The following is a 22,688-nucleotide window of genomic DNA, read 5'->3' on the forward strand; positions in this document are numbered from 1 at the left end:
GGAACTCTACAGACTAGGCTGGCCTTGATCTCAGAGATTTGCTTGCTTCTGCCCCTGAATATTAGGATTAAAAGACAGGTGCCACCACCGCCCAGCTCAGAAATCTGATTTTTATACAAATTTCAGATTTGTGTTTAGCTGGTGAAGCTATTGTTTTGGGTCAACTTATTATTTTTTTATGTGTATGGATGTTTTGCCTGCATTAATGCCTGTGCACCCTGTGGATGCTTAGTGTCCAGAGAAGGGTGGGATCCTCTGGAACTGGGATCCCACATGGTTGTGAGCCCCGACGTAGGTGCCGTGAAAAAGCTCCTGGACTATCTATCCAGCCCCTATTTTCCTGTTTGGCTGACCCTTATTTTGTCATCTTTGTCTTTATCACAACTTTACCGCAGTGCTTGGTCAAAACTTGTGAAAATTATACTGATGTCTTGCTTTTTGTTTGTTTGTTTGTTTGTTTTTCTTCCAGATAGGGTCACTCTGTGTAACATCGCTGGCTGTCCTCGAACTCACAGGGATCCTCCTGCCTCTGCCTCCAGAGTGCTGGGATTAAATGCATGCGCCGCCACGCCCGGTTGACTGCCATCTGCTCATGTTTCACTTTGACCTCCTCGCACTTTCTCATCCTCAATTTAAACCTCTATAAATATAAGTAATCGGACAGTACGGGGGAAGGACTTCAGTGGGTGCTCTTGTTGGGGTTCCTAGCCTCTGACAGGGCTTAAGGGGGGGGTGTCATTTGTATTCCCACCATAATCATGTATGATAAATTAGGTGAGAAGAAGAAGCGGGCAGGAAAACCACAGACGCGCTCCAGCAGCCCGGGAACCAACCTAGAGAGAGAGACCTGGGCCACACACACTGACCCTCCCACTCATCCTGTTCTTCGGCCCCGCCCACCGCGCCAGGCCTCTCCGCGTCACGTGGTTACCGGGCGGGCGGGGGGGGGGGGGGGGGGGGGGGCTCGCCGGCCGCCATCTTGCTGGCCGAGAGGCGGGGCCTGTGCGCCTCAAGGCGCGCGTCCCCGGTCGTCCCGGGGCTCCCGCGCTCCTCCCCAATCTCCCCGGCTCGCGCGGCCGCTCTCGGCGTCCGGCCGCTGGGCGCCCGGGCGGGCGGGGGCGGCGGGGGGTGTGTCGGCGCGTTCCCGCGCCCTCCAACCGCTTGCCGCCCGGGGCGCCCTCGGCCAGGCCTTGGGGGCGGGGCGGCCGGCGGGGAGGGGGCCGCTCCGTCCGCGAGGGCGGCGCGCTGCGGGGTCGGCGGCGGCGGCTGCAGCCTCGGCGGCGCGCTCCCGGCAGCCATGTACCGCAGCGGCTCCCGCTCCTCCGTCTCTTCGCACCGGCCGAAAGACGGCGGCGGGAGCGGTTCGCGCTCCGGCCGTTCCGCCGGCTCCTCCTCAGGCCCGGCGCGCCGCCCCTCGCCGCCGCCGCCGCCGCCGCCGCCGCCCTCTTGCTCGTCGCTGCGGCTCCCCTCCCGCCGCCACCGCTCGCCCTCCGGCCACCGCAGCCGGCGGGCCTCGCCGTCCCTGCCTCGGGGCCGTCGCGGCTCCCGCTCCCCGCCCCGCGGCCACCGGGCCTCGCCGTCTCCTCCTCGCGGCCGGCGGGCCTCGCCGTCCCCTCAGCGGGGTCGTCGCGGCTCCCCGTCCCCGCCGCGCGCCCGTCGCGGCTCCCCGTCGCCGCCGCGGAGCCGGCGACTCTACCCGCCGGGCCTGGCTGGCTTCCGAGGCAGCATTCGAGGCGAGTCCTGCGCCGACTTCGCCCGGGACGGCCGCGGAGACCATCCAGGCGACGGCGGCAGTCGGGTAATCCCACCCTTCGCCCGGGTCGCCCCTCGGTCCCCAGCCCCCGGGCCTTCACGCCACCGTCCAAATGGCCAAGCGTACCCCCCCGCTCCCTGACAGCCCTGGGCGCCTCCTTTCCACAATAACGGACTCGGAACCCGCTCGGTCACTGGGTTGGAACAGAAAGTCCGGTTTCTTGGGAAGAGGCTTTCGCTCTTGCTGTGTGGAGAAGTTGACCAAGGCGAGGGGAATTCATCCACACTTTGTGGCGCCTTGGGTGGTTCCTCCCCCCCCCCCCCCCCCCCCCGTTGGGTTTGATGAGTTTCATTCTCTTAAGGCCCGAGTTTAGAAAAGCGTCCGGAATGCCTGGTGGCGAGGTAGGAGAGCTTGAACCAAAGCAGTCTGGATGTTTTAGCTGTCACGGAGTCTCAGTTGGAGCTGTGGCTCTGAAGAAGGTGTGCACAATCAATTATTGTGATTGCTGCCACCAGCTAGCGGTGTGGCAGCAGCTACCCGCAGTCTGAAAGCGCTCACAGTCCCCTTGAGGTACAGCGACGAGTGTTACTCCTTATCGCACAGCTGAGGAAACAGCTCAGAAAGGTTTCAGTAACTTGATCAAGGTGACACAGCCGCAAGTGGTGGGGCTGTGGCTTAGTACATGTTTGAGTCCCAAAGCCCGCGATTTTAAATGTCAGAGTGTGCTGTTAGAAGAACAGAGTGAGAGGTTGATTTATAGTGGTGGTGGGCGGAGCGGAGGTAGTGGAGGGCTTGCAAAGGTGTGAAATGCGACTTGGATCCCTAGCATCCTCTTTTTTTAAGTATTGATGTGATGTTGACATGTCAGGTAACAACAGTTCTAGTAGAGTCTCCGGCTGGTGTTTTGGAATTTTTTGTTTGTTTTTAGAGCGTCTATCTTTGTTAGTGAAGAGTTTCTCTGGAATAGCACTGTATGTAACATGTAGCCTAGGGCTCTCATCATAGATCAGCTGATTTGTCACATTGTTAAAACTTTTCAAAGTCCCTCACTACAGAGGAATGAAGACTAGAATATTACAGCCTCCCTCTTCTTCGGGGCACTGAATTTGCTCCAGTTTTCTGTCCCGTAGGAAATTGTTCTCTCTTTTTCCATCTGATCTGAACATTGACCTCATTTAACCTGTTAGGTGTACCTTCAAGGGAAACCCCACGCTATCCTTCTATCACCTCCCAGCACTGATGGCCCTGTTACCGGTTCCTTGGAAGGTTACATTTGCTCTCTTTATAATCTAGCCTTGCTGTATAAATAAGTGTATCTTTCTGTGTTCAGCAATCAAATAGATTTTTAAAAACTTTTTTGTTGTGTGTATTCATGTTTCCTGTGTGTGTATGTATATACATGGGAGTGCAGATGGTTGGTGCAGACTTTGGATCCCTTGGAAGTAGTTGTTAGCTGTGAACCAAGGTGTTGCCCTTTGCAAAAACAGTGCTCATTCTTAACTGGAACCCCAAACTGATTTTAAGCCTTCACTTTATACTTTTAGTGGGTCTATACTGGTCATCTGTCATGAATTAGACAGTTATGATAAATAGATGAAGTTAGAAATTCTGTGGTGTGTTAAATGTGATTAAGGGCTAAAAACAAACTTAAGCAGTAGTTTATGATTTTTGATAGGATTTCAAGGGAACAAGCCTCCTAAGAAGTGAGTTTTGAATTAAGACCTTAAGAGACTGAGAGATCAAGTCGTACAAGCGCCAGGAGGAAAGTTCTGGTTGGGTCTCATGACTTGAGTGCTTAAAGCCCTCCTATGGCTCCTATCACACCAAGATCAACCAAATTTCCTGATTAGTTGTGTCTCCTCTCTGTCACATCACTGTACTGGCCTGTTTTCTGTTACCCAGAGCATGCTAGTACATCCTGAGATGTTGCCTCCTTCTCAAGTGGCAGCATCTCAGAAATGCTAATTTTACCGCCGTATCTAAGTGATTCCTCCTTTTCCTTAGTCTTTTACAGTTCTTTTTTTTTTTTTTTTTTTTTTTAGTGTCTGTGCCACTTGTTGCTACCTTCTGCAATACTTAGAACATAATTGGTTTTGGCTCTCCTCCTTTAGCTAAACATGTATAGGTCCTTCGAGCAGGGATTTTATTTACTTGGCTATTCCTATGTCCCATAAGAAAAAGAGGTCTTAGTTTTTCAAGATATGGTCTCTCTGTGTAGCCCCTGAATAAGAGACCATCTTTTAGGAGGAGTGGGGATTATAAACTTTTATCTCTCTGGGTGGTGGTGGTGCACACCTTTATTCCCAGTACTCAGAAGACAGAGGCAGGCAGATCTCTGAGCTTGAGGCTAGCCTGGCCTACAGAGAGAGTTCCAGGACAGCCAGGGCTGCACAAAGAAACCTTGTCTTGAAAAAAAAAAGTCTAAAGAAATTTCTGTTTTTGAATAGTTCCTTACCTTGATAGACAACAATTTTATGAGTAGGGGGAACATTTTGGGGCATAGAATGCATTCATTCATGTTGACTACTATATGTTTGTTTATTTATTTTTTAACTTTTGTAGAGACATTCTCCAGGTCTGTGCTCTGATTCTTCTTTGGAGCAGAGTTTAAGGATCACGGTTGGCAATGACCACTTCTGTCCTAGCACGCCAGAGCGGCGTCGGCTCAGTGACCGGCTGGGGTCTCCAGTGGATGGTCTGGAGGACGTGGGCAGGTAGGCTTCAGCTATGACAGGTGTACCAGACTAATTTTGGTAGGTAGAAATACTGCTGTTTTCTGAGTGATGTGCTTGAATGTATGGTGCTAGCACTGAAATCATCCCCTGTGCTGTGTCCAGTAGAAGATATCACACTGGAAAAGGCTTTCTGAGTGGGATGAGTATGTTGATAAAAGATTCTGTTGCTGAAAGAAAAGTGTGCCAGAGAAAACAAAAACAAAATCATCGTGGTACACGTAGAAAGAGAAGGGGACATATATCAAATATTGGATTAAAATCTAAGAAGAGCCTTATACAATAAAGGTTTTGGAGAAAAATGGAAAGTCTGTTTTTGTTTGTTTTTTCGAAACAGGGCTTCTGTCTTGGTACTCACTTTGTAGACCAGACTGGCCTTGAACTCAGAGATTCTCTTGCCTCTGCTTCCTGAGTGTTAGGATTAAAGGTGGGTCACCACATATGTTTGTTTATATTTTTATTGATAAAGGGTTTATTTATTTGAAATAGAGTCTCAGTATGTAGCTAGAGTCTCACTATGGCTTTGAACTCACAGAGATAGGCATGCTTCAGCTTCCTAACACTGGAATTAAAGGCTTGTGGTAATGTACTTGGCTTTTTTTTTGGGGGGGGGTAGGGGGGCAGGAGGCAGTCTATGTAGTTCTGGCTGACCTGAAACTTGCAGAAATCTTTCTGCCTCTGCTTCCTGAGTGCTGAGAAGCATGAGCCCAACAGCTTGCTAGAAAATTATTTTTCAGTGATTCATTTTTAGCTTGCTTGGGCCAAAATATGGATACTGAAAGCATTTAAATAATAAAGTATGTATATTAAATTTATGGAGCAGTAATAGAAAGTTAGAGATCTTTAAAAATATGTAAGTGTGATTACTGCTTACAAATAAACTAAACAGTGTTGAATATAGACCTTAATTACTAAAAGTTATATATGGAGATTAAATAGTTTTATTACATAAGAAAAGTAAAAAGGTAAGCATGGGAGTACAGGACAGCATTTTCTTCATCTTAGAGCATATTTGTTATAGTCTCTGTCTAGCACAGTGGGGTTTTCATAAATATGAGAATTAATCAAGGAAATATTGTTTATTACAGGTAATGTTAAGTATTGTATAGAGTATAGGCAGGCAGATGGGGACAGCTGGGCAGGAAGTCAGGACAGCGGTATTACTGGTGATAATTTACTTCAAAGCTCCAGTGGCTATGGATGCAGTGAAGCAAGGACAGTCTTAACTGAGGCTTCTGAAGGTAGGCCTTCAAGGTGTGTGACTGGATCACTAATTGAGTCAACAGCTCTTGCCCTTCAGTCTGCTTCTATTTTGGGAGGTGATTGAGTAGGTGGACTAGGGTGGTGGTACAGGGTGTGATTCTCTTCCTTCCTTGCTGGGTTAAGTAACTTCAACATTTCCTTTTGTGGGGCTTAGTCTGGCATTTCCTTTTGTTATGCATATATGCTTCTGAGAACCATCTATCTTTTCAAATTATGAAAAGTTAATTTTCCTCAGAAAGTGTTTAGAACTGTAGTATTTCTAGAATCATGTGACTTAAAGAGATCTGCTTTAGAGACAGCGAGAGAGGCTCTAAATGGGAGCTGTGGGTCTACTTTTTATATTTTTACCACTTGCACATTTGTGTGTAGTCCTGGCTGTCCTGAACCAGGCTGCCCTCGAACTCAAGAGATCCTCCTGCTTCTGCCTTCTGAGTGGTAGGACTAAAGGCATGTGCTACCACCACCCAGCTATGGTTTCTTTTCTTTTCTTTTCTTTATTACACTTTATTCACTTTGTATCCCCCCATAAGCCCCTCCCTCCTCCCCTCTCGTTCCCACCCTCCCTCCCCACCTCCTCCTCCTTCATGCATGCCCCTCCCCAGGTCCACTGATAGGGGAGGTCCTCCTCTCCTTCCTTCTGATCTTAGTCTATCAGATCACATCAGGAGTGGCTGCATCATCATCTTCTGTGGCCTGGTAAGGCTGCTCCCCCCTCAGGGGGAGGTGATCAAAGAGCAGGCCAATCAGATTAGGTCAGAGGCAGTCCCTCTTCCCATTACTATGTAACCCACTTGGACACTAAACTGCTATGGGCTACATCCATGCAGGGGTTCTAGGTTATCTCCATGCCTGGTACTTGGTTGGAGTATCAGTCTCGGGGAAGACCCCTGAGTTCAAATTTTCTGGTTCTGTTGCTCTCCTTGTTATGGTTTCTTTTTGTATGGATAATTACTATTCAGTAAAATCAGGTTGTAGATCCATTAGCATATTCATATGTTTCCTGATGGTGGGTCTAGTCTTCAGCTAATTGAACCAGCCATTTCCAGGGCTAGAGAGATGGCTCAGTTGTTAAGAACACTTGGTTGCTCATGCAGAGGAGTTTCTAGAACTCATGTTCAATGACTCAAACCAACTATAAACCTGTAACTACAGTTCCAAGGGATCCAGTGTCCACTTCTGGCATTCATGGGCATCTGTACTCAGGTGCCCATAACTACACAGAGAAAGAAATGCATGTGTGTGTGCACACACACACAACACACACATTCTTTTAAAAATAGGATCTTTAGGCCATTTCTAATAGGCCATGTTAATTTTTTTCTTGAGACCCCCCCTCCAATACTTTTTCTCTTTTTTTGAATTTGTCATATCTTGTTATTAGGTTTTTGAGTAAAAGCCAAATGTCTTAGTTAGGGTTACAATTGTTATGATGAACCACCATGACTGAAAATAAGTTGGGGAGGAAAGGATTTATTTGGCTTACACTTTCACTTTGTAGTTCATCACTGAAAGGAGTCAAGACGGGAACTCAGACACAGCAGGAACCTGGAGGCAGGAACTGATGCAGAGGCCGTGGAGGGGCACTGCTTAGTGACTTGCTCCTTATGGCTTGCTCAGCCTGCTTTCTTATAAAAACCAGAACCACCAGCCCAGGGATGGCAACATTACAATGAGCTGGGGCCTTCCCCATCAGTCTAATTAAGAAGATGCTCCATACTCACACCCCAGTCCCCAGTCTCATGGAGCATTTTCTTTCTTTCCTTCCTTCCTTCCTTCCTTTCTTCCTTCCTTCCTTCCTTCCTTCCTCCCTCCCTCCCTCCCTCCCTCCCTCCCTCCCTCCCTTCCTCCCTCCCTCCCTCCCTCCTTCCTTCCTTCCTTCCTTCCTTTCGATTTATTTATTTATTTATTATTATTTATACAGTATTCTGCCTGCATGTATGCTTGCACACCAGAAGAGGGCACCAGATCTCATTATAGATGGTTGTGAGCTACCATGCGGTTGCTGGAAATTGAACTCAGGACCTTTGGAAATGCAGCCAGTGCTCGTAACCTCTGAGCCATCTCTCCATAGTAGGAGGCATTTTCTCAATTGAGGTTCACTCCTCTCAGGTGACTCCAGCTTGGGTCATAAAACATAAAACTAGCCAGCACTCCAGACCATCAAGATTGTGGTCTTGCCTTAGCAGCTCTCTAATGGACTATAACTTACTCTAAAAAGGGAGTGTGAACAAGTTGAGTGAAAACTTTTAAGACACTTGGATACTGAGACACATATTCAGAGTTGTGTATCCATAATAGCAATACATTTTAGAACATTTTTATTATGTCTGGAGAAATCCTAACACCCTTAGCCTCAGTTCTAAGCAATCTTTATTTTTTACTTTAATGAGCTTCCTATTTATATAATGTATGATTCTTTGTGACTAGCTTTCACATGTTTTAAGGTTCATCATGTTTATGGTGTTTCTATTGCCAATAATATTTCATAATGTATATATAACAAGTTCTGTTTATTCATTATTAGTAAATTGTTGAATATCATTGGGTTGTCTTTTCTTTTAGCTGTTATAAAGAATTCTACTAAGAATGTTGTTGTGAAAACTTCTTTGTAGACTTACATACCTATAGACCAGTGGTTCTCGACCTTCCTAGTACTGTGACCCATTAATAGTCCTCATGTTGTAGTGACTCCCTAACCATAGAATTACTTTCACTGCTGCTTCATAACTGTAATTGCTACTGTTATGAATCATCATGTAAATACCTGATATGCAGGCTGTCTAATATTTGACCCCTGTGAAAAGGTCATTTGACCCCTAAAGGGGTCGTGACCATAGGTTGAGAACCACTGCTAGACAAACGTTCTGTCATTGAGCTATACCTCTAGCCTTACATTTTAAAGTTGTTTAATGGAAATTTGTAAACAAACAAAAAAGAAGGGATACTATTTGGTACTAGAAAAGGATCAGTAGGAAGAATGAAAGGGATTGAAAGGGGCAATGGGGGAGATATAATCAAAGTATATTTTGCATATAGGAAAATGTTATGCTATTTTGTACTACTAATATATGATAATAAAAATTAAAAAAAAACAGAATAAAGTACAGTGAACACTCATGTTCCTATTATCCACATCTAACTCTTTGTTTTTGTTTTTCGAGACAGGATTTCTCTGTGTAGCCTTGGCTGTCCTCGAACTCTTATCTGTAGACCTCCAGGCTGGCCTCAACTTACAGAGATCTTCCTGTTCTGCCTCCCGAGTGCTGGGACTAAAGGAGTGCACCACCACCAACTGGCAAAAAGTGCTTCCTTGTCTTTACATAAAGTTCTATCAGATGGCACTCCTGAATGATTTTAAATGTACATGTAAGAGTCAGCTGGGTAGTGATAGCTCGTAGGACCTCTGAGTTCAAGGCCAGCCAGGTCTACATAAAGAAACCCTGTCTTAAAAACCTAAACCAAGCTGGGTGTGATGGTGCAAGCCTGTAATTCCAGCACTCAGGGAGGCAGAGGCAGGTGGATCTCTGTGAGTTTGAGGCCAGCCTGGTCTAGTTTGAGTCTAGGACACCTAAGGCTACATATGGAAAAAAAAAAAAAAAGAAAAAGAAAAGAAAAAGAAAGAAGAAAAACCAAACTTAAACCAAACTAAAACTAATTGATCTTAGCCAAGATTGTTGTTGCTGTTTTGAAAGAGGGTCTCTCTGTGTAGTCCTGGCTGTCCTGGAACTCAGTATGTAGTCCAGGCTGGCCTAGAACTCAACAGAGATCTTTCCTACCTCTGCTTCCCAAGTGCTAGGTTAAGGCATGCTCCACCATCTCCAGTTTAGCCAAAGCTTTTAGAGTGTCTGTCACTGGACTGTTTTGGGCTACAAGCAGCTGTGATTCTTTTTGTTTTAGTTTTTGAGACAGGGTTTTTCTGTGTAGCCTTGGCTGTCCTGGAACTAGCTCTGTAGACCAGGCTGGCCTCAAACTCACAGAGACCTGCCTGCCTCTGCCTCCTGAGTGCTGGGATTAAAGATGTGTCTGACCACTGTCTGACAATTGTGATTAATCTTAAAAATAATCACACTTTTTTAATTTAAAAGTTTGTGTGTCTTAAGTGTCTGCTGTGTGTATTTACATATGTACCACTTGCATGCCTAGTACCCATTTTGGATGCCCTAGAACTGGAGTTTCAGATGGTTGTGAGCTGCTGTATAGGTGCTGGGGACTAAACTCAGATCCTCTGGAAAAATAGCTAATGCTCTTTTTCTGAGTCAGTTCTCTCCTAACTGGTGGGAGTCCAGAAAAAAGAGGGTTGAATTTCTAATGTGCAACCTGACTCTGGACTATGTTTACATGACAGCTTCTGGTTTTGTTTTGTTTTTCTAACTGTTCTTGTGATGCCTTCCATTGTATCCCTACTTTTGTTGGCAATTCCAAGTCACACTAAGGCTTTATGAGGATTATTGTATTTGTAGCTTCTTGATAACTTAGTGTCATATTAGATCTTGGGTTAATGTTTTATTTGGTGGTGACATGTCCTGGTTTTAGTGAGTTGTGGAACATAGGTGACCCTGCTACTATACATATAGTTTATGGGGTTTTCTCCTACACTATTACGAAGCCTGTTGCTGGGTGATTTGGTGAAGTGAGTCAACTCATGAACATTTTCCTTAGAAATGTCTTTATAATTGATAAGAGTAAAAATTTTATTTGAGTGTTTTTTTGTTTTTTGTTTTTTGTTTTTTTAATTTCAGAGGCCATTCTTAGTTTATTCCAGTCCTGTTTCATAATGCATTAAGACCTCAAAATTATCCAGATATTTTTTAAGGTCATTTCTATGGGTCTGTAAGGATGGGTCGTTGGTTAACAGTGCTGGCTCTTCTTCTAGAGGACCCTGGTTTGATTTCCAGCACCTATATGGCAGCTCATAACCACCTGTAACTCCAGTTCCAGGGATCTGATAACCCTCTTCTGGCCTCTATGCATATATTTGGTGTATAGACATACATGAAGACAAAACACTTATATGCATAAAATTTTTAAATATTTTTAAAAGGTCATTTTTAGAAACACATTATTAGAAACAACATAGGACAGCTGAAGAGATAACAATGGTTAAGAATGTACACTATCAAAAAAAATGAATGTACACTATCTTTTAGAAGACCTACGTTTGGTTTCTAGCTCCCAATTGTCTATGACTACAGCTCCAAAGGATCTAAAACACTTCTGGGCTCCTGGAGGTGATCGAATACATGAACCCACCTAAATAAAAATTTAAAATAAATCTTTTTAAAATTTAAAAAGGGAACATATTAATTTCTCTGGATGGTAATTCATTCTGTTTTTTTTTTTTTTTTAAAGATTTACTTTTTTATTATTTATACAGTACTCTTCCTGCATGTAGGCCTACATACCAGAAGAGCGCTCCAGATCTCTTTACAGATGGTTGTGAGCCACCATGTGATTGCTGGGAATTGAACTCAGGACCTTTGGAAGAACAGCCAGTGCTCTTGGCCTCTGAGCCATCTCTCCAGCCCTGGATTTTTTTTAATAAACAGTTTCTTTTTCATTTTGAGACTTTGAGGAGCTTCCCTGTTGTAACCTTGGCTATCCTGGACTCACTTTGTAAACCAGGCTGGCCTCAAACTCACAGAGATCTGCCTGCCTGAGTGCTGGGATTACAGGAATGCCCCATTGTACCTGGCCAGTGCTCTTTAACAGCTGAGCTATCTCTCCAGTGCCATATTTTTTTCTTCTTTTTGTTTTGTTTGAGGCTGGGTTCTACCTTAAAACTCACACTGGCCTGGAACTCATTCTATTCAGTCTGGTCTCAAACTCAAGGTGATAATCCTGCCTCAGTCTCCTAAATCCTGAGATTATTCGTTTTCTTTTTATTTTTTTAAATTTAGATGAAATTAGATTTCTAAAATTCTAGAGGCTATCTTGGTATACAGGATGTCTGGGTGAGTGAGATGGCTCAGCAGATAAAAGCACTTGCCACTAAGCCTGAAGTCCTAAGTTTAATACCTTGGACACATACAATAGGAGAGAACCAACTCCCACAAATTGTCCTCTGACCTGTATACATGTGCCACTGACCACATGTGCCCAGAAACATACAGACATATACATACACAAAACTATTTTAAAATGCAATCTTAAAAAATTGGAGAGGAGCTGAGCAGTGGTGGCTTAGTCCCAGCACTCGTGAGGTAGAGGAGGCAAGTTTGAAGCCAGCCTACTCTACAAAGCTAGTTTCAGGGCATCCAGAGCTACACAAAGAAACCCTGTCTTGAAAAACCAAAAATCCTAGAGATCTTTCTTTCAATCTACAATTTAAGTCAGAATCCTTGTTTTTTGGGTCATAGAAGCTCTATGGCCATAGTGCCCCCAAATAGCTAAGTTTATTATTTGCCTCTGAGCTAGAAGGAAAACTATCTCATCCTGAATTTTGACCTTTATGCCACAAAGGTCTGAGACTTGTATTTCTGAAAAAAAGTACACAGTGAGCCAAAACATCACTTATTTCTGGGTCCTACAGTAGGAGACTGCTTGTGGATATCCAGGCAAGGCAGGAAAGAACATGACCAAACAGTTTTAGGGTTTTAGTTATCCTTATAATGAAACTTTTCCCCCAGTAGAAATATATCAGGTTTGAGTATGTAGACTGAAGTTGGGACTGATACAACTTAAATGAGATGGGAAGTCCAGGACCTCCCTCACCGCTTTCCCAGCATATTTCCTTTAGGCAGCTCCTAAGTGCTTTGTAGAAAATTTGTGGGCTGGCGATGCATGTGCTCAGTGATGGGCACACTCCTGTTGGATGCAGAGGCTCAGGTTCAGTCCCCTGCACAGCGAAGGAGAGCCAGGTTGAGAAATGACTCCAAACCATGAGACAAAGCTCCAAAGCCATTGTTCTTGAATGTTGTTTCTCGAACCTTAAAGCACATACAAACCACCTTGAAATCTCGTTAAAATTAAAACTCTAGTCCATTAGGCCTGGGGTAGAGCCCAACAATCTGTATTTCCTTTTTGTTTGTTTTATTTTTGTTTTGTTTTTGAGATGGGTTGCTAGGGCCCAGATTGGCTCTGAACTCTTACTGTTATCATGTTCTCTGGTTAGAATCATTACTTTAAAAAAAAAAAATCATACAATGTGTATTTTATGTGTATTTTAATTTATTTTTATTTTATATGTGTTGGTGTCTTACCCACATGTATGTCTGTGTGAGGTAGTCAGATCCCCTGGAACTGTAGTCACAGATAGTTGTGAGCTGCCATGTGGGTGCTGGAAATTGAACTCAGGTCCTGGAAGAGCTGCCAGTGCTTTAACTACTGAGCCATCTCTCCAGTCCTAGAATCATTACTTTTTAATAAATTCTCAGGTAATGTTAGGGCTGTTGGTTCTGACAAAGAGCTTTAATTTAGCTGGTCAAGTTTTTGTTATTGTTTTGTTTTTAAATTTTGTATTTATGTGTATGGGTGTCTTTCCTGCATGTATGTCTGTGTGCTATGTGCTTGCATGGTGCCTTAGGAAGAAGCCTGAAGAGGGCATTGGATCTCCAAGTTAGAGATAAATGGTTGTGAGCCACCATGTGGGTTCTGGGAGTCAAACCCAAGTCCTCTAAGAGAGCATTCAGTGCTTTAAACCAGTGAGTCCCCTCTCCAGCCCCTATTTTGTTCTTTGTTTTTCCAACATAGTGTATCAGGATGTAGTCCTGGAACTCAGAGCTGTCCACCTGCTTCCCTGGTGCTGGGATTAAAGGTGTAGGCCACTATACCTAGTCTAGCTAGTCAAATTGTATCAATTAGGACTCTGTGATTTTTTTAAGATTTATTTTTATTTTTCAGTTATGTGTGTATGTGTGCTTCTGTATGCAAATGAGAATGCATGTGTGCTCTAATCAAGAAGGGGAAATGTAATTGGAGTAAGCCATTGAACATGGGTACTGGGAACTACACTTGGGTCCTCTAGAAGATAGTATGCACTCTTAATTGTTGAATCATTTCTCTAGCCTCTTTGTTATGGTTTTGTATCTCCTGAGCTCTAGTGTGATACTCAGTATCCTCAGACTAATTAAAAAAAATAATTAGCCTAAAAGTTCTGTTAGTGTATTAGTCTCTTGATTAGAGTCTAAAGCTGTTGGTGACCCTGGGAAAGGAAGAGGAAATGTTCCATGTCTAATCTGTCTTTGGATTTCATGATTATTTACTTTTGCTTTAAGCATTCTATTGTTCCCCTCCTAAATAATAGTATCTTAGCATTGTCTGGCCTTTCTTTCTTCAAGTCACTATATTCAGTGATCCTTGTCTCTTTCCTCAGGGATAACCTGACTGATAATTCTGTCTTCACTCGAAGCTCCCAGTGCTCTCGAGGCCTTGAACGATATATTTCTCGGGAGGAGGGGCCACTTAGTCCCTTCTTGGGACAACTTGATGAGGACTACCGGACGAGAGAAACTTTTGTGCATCGATCTGAGTATAGTCCCCATATCAGTTGTCATGATGAACTATTGAGGGGAACAGAACGGGATAGAGACAAACTCAAAAGCTCCTCCTATTCCATAGGATCTGAGGAAAGAAGCCGGGAGGCCAAAAGGCCCCGTTATGATGACACAGAGAAGATACACGGCATGGGAGGAGATCACTCAAGTTTTACATCTGGGACTCGCAACTATCGACAGCGAAGAAGCAGCCCAAGCCCTAGCTTTCTTGACCCTGAGTTTCGAGAACTGGACCTTGCCAGGAGAAAGCGAGAGGAAGAGGAGGAACAAAGTAGGAGCTTGAATCAGGAGCTGGTGAGCGTTGATGCTAGGACTGGATGTTCCATCCCTGGGTTGTCAGGTGTCCTAACAACAGAGGAGCCAGGATATTCTTTGCATCGGCCTGAGGAAGTACCTGTGATGCCTAAGAAGTCCATTCTGAAGAAACGAATTCAAGTGGACACGAAGCCTTCCTTGCAGGTCTTTGTTGCATTTCTCTTGGTAGTCCCTCTAATATCCTAAGTCCTGATACTTTCCTGGGACTGTGCTCCTTATTAGTGTCTGTGTAGCATTTCTGTACTAACAATGTTATTATGCCTAACCATGAACAACCACTCCTGGGATTCCCAGAGTAAACTGAAGACTCATAGTGCATCAACAAGGCCTTCTATTGCTATATTACTTTCTAAAAACATTTTGGAAAGTATCTGCCTTGACTTTTCCCCCTTAAATTGAATAGCTCTATAGGGAATCTTTGAATGTGAGTTTTTTGGAAATGAAAGGCAAAAGGAGAAGATAATTCTGAGTTCTTCATCTCTTTAGAAGAAAGAAGCATATGAATTGTAGAACATTAGACTAGAAATGACGTGATTCTGATTTTGGAAGCATCAACTTCCTGTGTAAATTTCAGACAAGTCACAGCATTTCTGGCCTTGACACTGTTTCTTCTTACTATGAAAAGATGGTCAGGCAAGACTATAGTTTGACTAAAGACTTCTGAGCAAGTACTGAGGTACTTAGAGAAACAAGGGAAGGCTGATTAGTTAGAGTTTTAGAATTTCCTGTCTCCAGAGTAGTCCTACTTATGTGCTTTTTCTTTTGGTTATCAATAGAAATGAAAACAAGTTGGGTGGGATGGTACACACCTATAATCCTAGCAGCTGAGAGGCTATTGCTTGAGGATTCCAAGTTCAAGGCCTGTTAGAGCACACTGAAAGTTAACGTCAAGCCTGATGACCTGAGTTTGATTTCCAGAACCTAATTCCTGAAAATTCACACATATACTGTGCTTGTGTGTGCCCATGTATTCACACACCTACCCTCTCCCCCAACACGTTCAAAGCTCATGTGTGCCCATATAGTTACGTATCTCCCAAACATAAACTGTGTTTATGTGTACCCATATAGTCACATACCTCTCACCTCAACAACAGCAATAATAAATACAGTTCTTAAGAGAAAACAAAATATAAAAGGAAAACAGGCTAAGGAAGATATCTGCAATCTTCTGAATTCATATGCTTTGATAAAGAATGAAGCACAGGGTAAAGGTTCAGAGCACTCGGTTTACTCAGCCCCTCTTTCTCCTTGCCCTGGCAGAGACCACTGGAGAGGGGACTTGTTTCTTGGGCTTAGGCAAGACCACTTTTCTTTTTATCTGTATATATCTCCCCTATTCAGGAAACCTTTCTCTCAATTGCTAGTGCTCTGTGATTCCCTCTTGGGTGCTAAATCAAGTATGTTTGTGTTTGCAGCGTGAGAGCTTTTCCAGCAGTACCAGCTCCAGCCAGGATTGCCCCCTCTATTCTGAGCATCCACCTCTTCCACTAAGTGGTGCTATTGCTGCTTTTGCTTCGGAGATTGAAAACAAAGGAACTGCAGTGGAGGCCGACCTGAAAGAACCTCAGGGTAACCTGTACCAGTGGGGTCCCTTCTGTGAGATACCTAAAGACAACAGTGAAAAAGTCGACAGTTTTTTGTGCTATAAAGAAAAATTGGATTTGAAGGCTGAGGGACTTGAACGACATACGGACTTTTTACTGCCCCATGAGAGAGCTAGCCAGGACGGCAGTGGCTTTTCTCGAATTCTGAGCATGTTGGCAGATCCTATCAATACACAGGAAAAAAGAAGACGTAGCTTCCCTGATATTGAGGATGAGGAGAAATTTCTCTATGGGGATGAAGAGGAGGATATAAAATCAGAATCCCCACCTAAGTCTCTGGGGGCTCCTGAGAGTAAAGTTGCGAGACAGAAGGCAAGCTCTCTGCCTTCAACTCCAGCCATCAAGCTAGAATCACTAGAAGAGAACAATCCAGAATATGCCAAGATTCATGACTTGCTTAAGACCATAGGACTGGATATTGGAGTAGCAGAAATTAGTAAATTGGCTGCACGCACCCAAGAAAGACTTCATGGCAAGAAGCCATCTTCACGCTCCTTAGCTGACCGACATTCATCTGCTGACAGACATTCATCTGCTGATCGATGTTCATCCGCTGACCGACACTCATCTGCTGACCGACGCTTTTCAGATGACCGCTGTTCCTCAATTGACCACAGTTTCACAACTGATCGGCGCTCATCAGATCCTCACAGACTGGAGAGTAGGGAGGCACATCACAGCAATACTCACTCCCCAGAAGTATCCCATCCACACCCAGCCTCCCCAGTGGATCCTTACCTGCTCACAAAAAATAGCCCTCCATTCCTAAAGTCTGACCGTCCAATGGGTTATGTTTCAGGACCAGAGATAGTTGGCAGTGGGTTTCAGTCATCAGTTGCCGTTAGGTGCATGTTGCCTTCAGCCCCATCTACCCCAATTAGACTTCCTCATTCTGCTTCTTTATCTCAGTATCACATACCAAGGGCCCCTCAGTTTGCTACAGCTCGGATACCGCCAAACTACCAGGGACCTGTCATTCCCTCTGCCTCCTTTGATGCTTATAGGCACTACATGTCCTATGCAGCATCAAGGTGGCCCATGTATCCTGCCTCTCAACCATCAAGCCACCCTTTGTCTGACCCACATAGGCTAATACCAGCAACCAAACAAGCTACTCGTAGTCGTCCAAATCTCCGTGTGATCCCCACTGTGACTCCTGCAAAGCCCAAACAAGGGGTATCAGTTTTAGGCTCAGTTTCTGTTAAGCGAGTTCCTGTTCGGGTGTCCATTCCATCACTCGTGAGATATAATCCAGAGAAGATCTCTAATGAGAAGAACCGTGCCTCCCAGAAGCAGAAGGTGAGTATAAGGTTTGGACATTTCATACCTGAGTTTTCTGTTTTAACATGATGTAAGGCCTTTGTACTTTTCTTTTTGGAAGTTTATGTCATTACTCAAGTAATGTATGTATTAGCCCCTTTGAGCTTCTCATGTTTTGTCATTATAGGCAAACAAAAAGTCTGACCATTAGGTCCTGCTGTAATAGCTAGCCTTTTAAAGGTTATTTCTCTGTCTATGAATGGTCTGAAGATGCTGACAGTAAAATCTGGGAACCTTGAACTATCTTATAGTCTCATCTTTTTCCATTTTAAAGAAATTTAATCCTTGGAAGATAAAAATATTTTAATTTTCTGTGGTATTCAGATACTTTGGACTTCAGCCTTAAGTTTCAATAAAGACAAAACTTAAAGTTTTAGGAAAGTGTTTAGAGACTGAGCACTTTCTCTTTCTCTTTTTTCCAAGACAGGGTTTCTCTGTGTAGCCCTGGTTGTCCTGGAACTCATTGTGTAGAACAAGCTGGCCTCAGATTTACAGAGCTCTGCTTGCGTCTGCCTTTTGAGTGCGGGATTAAGGACAAACACTACCACTAGCGAGTTTGTTTGAAAAATCAGTGTGAGGGTAATACTCTAAATTCTTTTTCTTTGGATTCATTTCTTTATATATGAGTACTCTGCCTGCATAGGTGCCAGAAGAGAGCTTCAGATCCCATTATAGATGGTTGTGAGTCACCATGTGGGTGCTGGGAATTAAACTCAGGATCTCTGGAAGAGCAGCCAGTGCTCTTAACCACTGAGCATCTCTCCACGGTGAGTACTTCCCTTTAAGAGCCTTACACTAAGTCAGGGCTGATAATACATGGTTTTTCTCATTCACCAAGACAAATCATATTTGCTTTTTTTCCTGTTAGCTGGTAGTAACATGGTTAAGAGATCATAAAATTGAAGACAGCTATATCCGTTACATAGACCAGGGTGTTGCTATGTAGCCCTGGCTGGCCTAAAATTCATTATGTAGATGAGACTAGCCTCAAACTCAAAGGATCTATCTGCCTCTGCCTTCTGAGTTATGGGAAATGCTTGTGCCACCATACATAATATGTGTCTGTATTTTAAATTTACTCCAACTTGTGTGACCTTGGGTGAATTTTAAGATTATTTTTAATTTAATTATGTGTATGAGTGTTTTGTCTGTATGTAAGTCTGTATATTATATTCGTGCCTGGTATTATAGAGATCAGATGGGTGTTTCAGATCCCAGGAGACTGTAGAGTTACAGGCAGTTGTGAGCCACTATGTAGGTGCTGGGAATACATAGAACCCAGGTTTTCTAGAAGAACAGTCAATGTTAATAACCACTAAGCCACATCTCCAGCCCCAAGATTTATTTTTAATTATGTAAACATGTTCCTGTTTGTATTTGGGCTTGTGCACATGTGAGTGCAGGTACCCAGCGAGTCCAGAAGAGGAGGTGGGATACCCTGGAACTAGAGCTACAGGCAGTTGTGAGCTACCTGGTACAGATGCTGGGAACTGAACTCAGGTCCTCTGCAAGAGCGGTATATACTCTTAACTGCTGAACATCTCTGGCCCCAAGATAGTTAATCACTTTTCCTACTGTAAAATAGAGAAAATGGTGAAGCTCAAATAACATGAAATATGTAATAAGCTAATACAGTTAGTCACTCAGATCTACATTTTAGTTCTTTTCTTCATGTTTCCCCACCTGAGTTCTATCCAGTGCTGCTGTCAGTGGCTTTAGGTACTTCCTGCTTGAAACCTTTCATGGTAGTATAGCTCCGAAGAAAAGAATAAAATTCTGGTCTTGACCTTGTATCTGAATGAAATGTCACTTTGATTACAAAGATTCTGGGTGCAGGCATTTGAACTTTGGGTGAAGGTGTTTTGTTTTGAGACTAGGTCTTGCCCTGTGGCCCTGGCTTACTATGGAGACCAGGCTGACTTTGCACTTACTGCAGTCTTTTTGCAAAAGCCTCCCAAGTGCTGGGATTTAGAGGTGTATGCCACTACACTGGGCTTTAAGTTTAAGATAACAGCATAAGAGCTAAATAGAAAAAGCATTTTGGAAGTTGAGGGTCTCCTGTCAACACAAAAACACAGTTTTCAAAAGGAACAGTCTGTTTTGTAACCAAATGTGAGTGGCTATGGCCCAGGAACACAAATACCACATTCCACTATGTGGTATGAGGTCTGAGTTATATGAGGTGTGTTTTTTGGGGTTTGGGTTTCTGTTTTTTGTTTTCTTTTGTAACAGCCCTGGCTGTCCTGGAACTTGCTTTGTAGACCAGGGTGGCCTCATACTCACAGAGATATGCCTGCCTCCTGGAATTAAAGGCGTGTACACCACTACCCAGTGTTATGTGACATTTTTATTAGTTACAAAACAAAGTAAGTTATAAAAATATATGCAGAATACATTGGTAGGGGGATACAAGTAAGACATGTTACAGCAGAGGGAAACTCTGTTGTAGATTCCTGATGTTCAATGATGTTCATTCTTTCTCTTTCTCTTTTTTAAAGATTTATTTATTTATTATGTACATAGTGTTCTTCCTGCATGTGTGCCTGCAGGGCAGAAGAGGGTACCAGATCTCATAGATGATTGTGAGCCACCATGTGGTTGCTGGGAATTGAACTCAGGACCTTTGGTAGACGAGTCAGTGTTCTTAACTTCTGAGCCATCTCTCCAGCCCATCTCTCTCTCCCTCTCTCTTTTATTTGTTTGTTTGTTGTTGTTTTTCCAAGATAAAGTTTCTCAATATAGCCCTGGTTATTCTGAAACTCACTCTGTATACCAGGGTAGCCTTCAATGCAGAGATCTGTTTGCCTCTGCTCCCGAGTGCTGGGATTAAAGGTGTGTGCCACCACTGCCTGGCTTCAATGATGTTTTTAGCTTTTGAATTGATGAAAACTTATGATCTGCTAAGAATACATTGTATGATTTTGGTAGTCATAAGGATGTTAGGTTGGATAGTCCATAGGTGTGGGCTATAGTTAACTGTCACAGGGAATAAAAGAAGCTCAAATTAGTTTATCTCTGGTCTTCAACATTTTAATTCTCCATAATCGTGAAGTTCAGTCATGTCACCTTATAGAATCTTTAACATGGGTGTAGCTTTTTTCTTTCTTCCCCTCACCCTACCCTTCCAGCCTATTTTTGGAACTTCAGATCACATTCTTTCTCCATTTTGTACTCTATAGGTTATTGAAGAGAGGGAAAAGCTGAAAACTGACCAGGAAGCCCGGCAGAAGAAAATGTTTTATCTCAGGACAGAGTTGGAGCGGCTTCATAAACAACAAGGTATCAGTAGAGCAGTAGACCCACATGAAGAGGCATTGATACTTAGACAAGATCAGTGAAAACAATTTGGCCATAAACCTAGAGAAAAGCTGTAGTAGCCATGCAAAGAATTCTCAGGTAGTTCTCTTCTCTCAAATTAATAACATTTTACCATACTTTCTGTTTTTGTTCTCTCTCTCTCTCCCTCTCCTCTTTCTTCCTGTCTTTGTATTTGAATGTGTAATTTGTTGTTGTTGAGCCAGGGTTTCTCTGTGTAGCCCTGGCAGGTCTTGGAACTCACTGTAGACCAGGCTGCCTCTAACTCTCAAACGCTGGGGCCAAAGGTGCGCCACCATGCCTGGCACTACTGTGTACTTTTTATTGAACTCTTTCAGAGTAAGTTGTAAGTATGAGATACCCTTGAGAACTTCAGTCTGAATTTCCTAACAAGAATTCAAGTACACAATATACTAATCAAATGAGGCTTGGGATGGTGGCTCATGGATACTTGTTGTATAAGCATGAGGATCTGAGTTTAGAGTCTCAGAACCCACAGAAAGTTAGATAGGATACCATGCATCTACAATCCCAGTATTCAGAAGCCCGATGTATGCAGCAGAAGATGAAGTCCTATCTCAAGCAAAATAGAAGGGGAGGACTGGCACCCAAAGTTGCCCTTTGACCTCCAGTAGGATGTGTGTGCCTGTATCCACACATATGAACATATACACACACAGAGAGTCATACACACACACCTCACAAAAAGATTTTTAAAATTAGGAAATTAAAAAATTATCACATTTATTTGTCACAGTGTTTTAGTCTTTTACCTCTTAATAATAGTCCCTGAGCCTTTCTATTTATAATTTGATATTTTAGGTATTTATAGAATATCTGTTAATTTTAATTTGTCTGATGTTTATGATTGAGTTTGGATTGTTCATTTTTGTCAAGACTATGGCAAAAGCAATGTCAAGTCATGTCAGGAGTGTCTTTCCAGGGAAATCTTTGAGACTGTGGTAAAAGTCACCCTTGAAGCTTTTTCTCACCAGTTTTAATCACCTTTCCTAGCCTGAGAAACTTGCTTTAATGGTTAAGTGTTTTTTCTAATTTTGTTACTTCTGTGTAGTGAGTTTCTGTTTTAATAAGCAGATTCCTGTCTCAATTTTTCTAAATTTAGCTAGTGGGAGTCACTTTGAATTGACTGTAATGTCCTTTTAATGTCCCCTCAGCACTTACTGAGAGCTTTCTTTTTAGCCCAAAATGTTTTGTGATACTTTACTTTTTATTCTACTACCTTCTCCTTTTATTTTTGGTTTTGGTTTTTGTTTGTTTGTTTTTGGTCTTTTGAGACAGGGTTTCTCTGTGTAGTCCTGGCTGTCCTAGACCAGGCTAGCCTCAAAATCAGGGATCCACTGCCTCTGCCTCTGCCTCTGCCTCTGCCTCTCCAAGTGCTAGAATTACAGGTGTACACCACTGTGCCCAGCTGTTTTTATTGGTTTTTGATTTTTGGTTTCTTTGCTTGTTTTTCAAGACAGGGTTTTTCTGTGTAATAGTCCTGGCTGTCCCAGAACTCACTTTGTAGACCAGGCTGGCATTGTTGTTTTTTATTTTTTTGTATTTAGAAACAAGATCTCATGTAGCCCACACTAGCCTCACAGTCACTGTATAGCTCAGGAGGATTTTGAACTCCTGATCATCCTGTCTCTACCTTTAAAGTGGTGGGATTCCAGATGTGCACTGCTGTTCCTTCAATTTCTTTGTCTGTGCTTTTAAGAATGCACATATGCAATGAGGAGAAAAGTAACAATGTTCTAAATACTGAAACTGGATAATATATGAAAGAGAACAGAAAAGGATATTTGTTTGTGCCTGAATATGTATTGTTTAAGATGAAAAACTTAGTTATTTTGTCGTGTAAGGATTTATCTACAAATACCTGAAGTTT

General features: G+C 43.2%; 1 protein-coding gene across 3 annotated transcripts in view; it reads left to right on the top strand.

Annotated features, from left to right (window-relative positions):
* The first annotated feature begins 1,184 nt into the window (after positions 1-1,184).
* Positions 1,185-22,688, top strand: part of Znf318 (zinc finger protein 318) — a 30,305-nt gene continuing 8,801 nt past the window's right edge. Inside the window, exons 1-5 of one of the 3 annotated variants that reach the window (XM_055612946.1) lie at positions 1,185-1,798; positions 4,316-4,467; positions 14,060-14,699; positions 15,974-17,461; positions 20,662-20,761. In XM_055612946.1, the coding sequence (XP_055468921.1) occupies positions 1,298-1,798; positions 4,316-4,467; positions 14,060-14,699; positions 15,974-17,461; positions 20,662-20,761 (2,881 nt within the window). In that variant the 5' untranslated portion in view covers positions 1,185-1,297. Of the gene's footprint in view, positions 1,799-4,315; positions 4,468-14,059; positions 14,700-15,973; positions 17,462-20,661; positions 20,762-22,688 lie in introns of those variants that run through there. The other 2 variants (XM_055612952.1, XM_055612960.1) reach the window with 2 other exon arrangements.

This window comes from Psammomys obesus, unplaced genomic scaffold (genome assembly GCF_907164565.1).
Source record: "Psammomys obesus unplaced genomic scaffold, mPsaObe1.curated_primary_1811, whole genome shotgun sequence".
Taxonomy (NCBI): domain Eukaryota; kingdom Metazoa; phylum Chordata; class Mammalia; order Rodentia; family Muridae; genus Psammomys; species Psammomys obesus.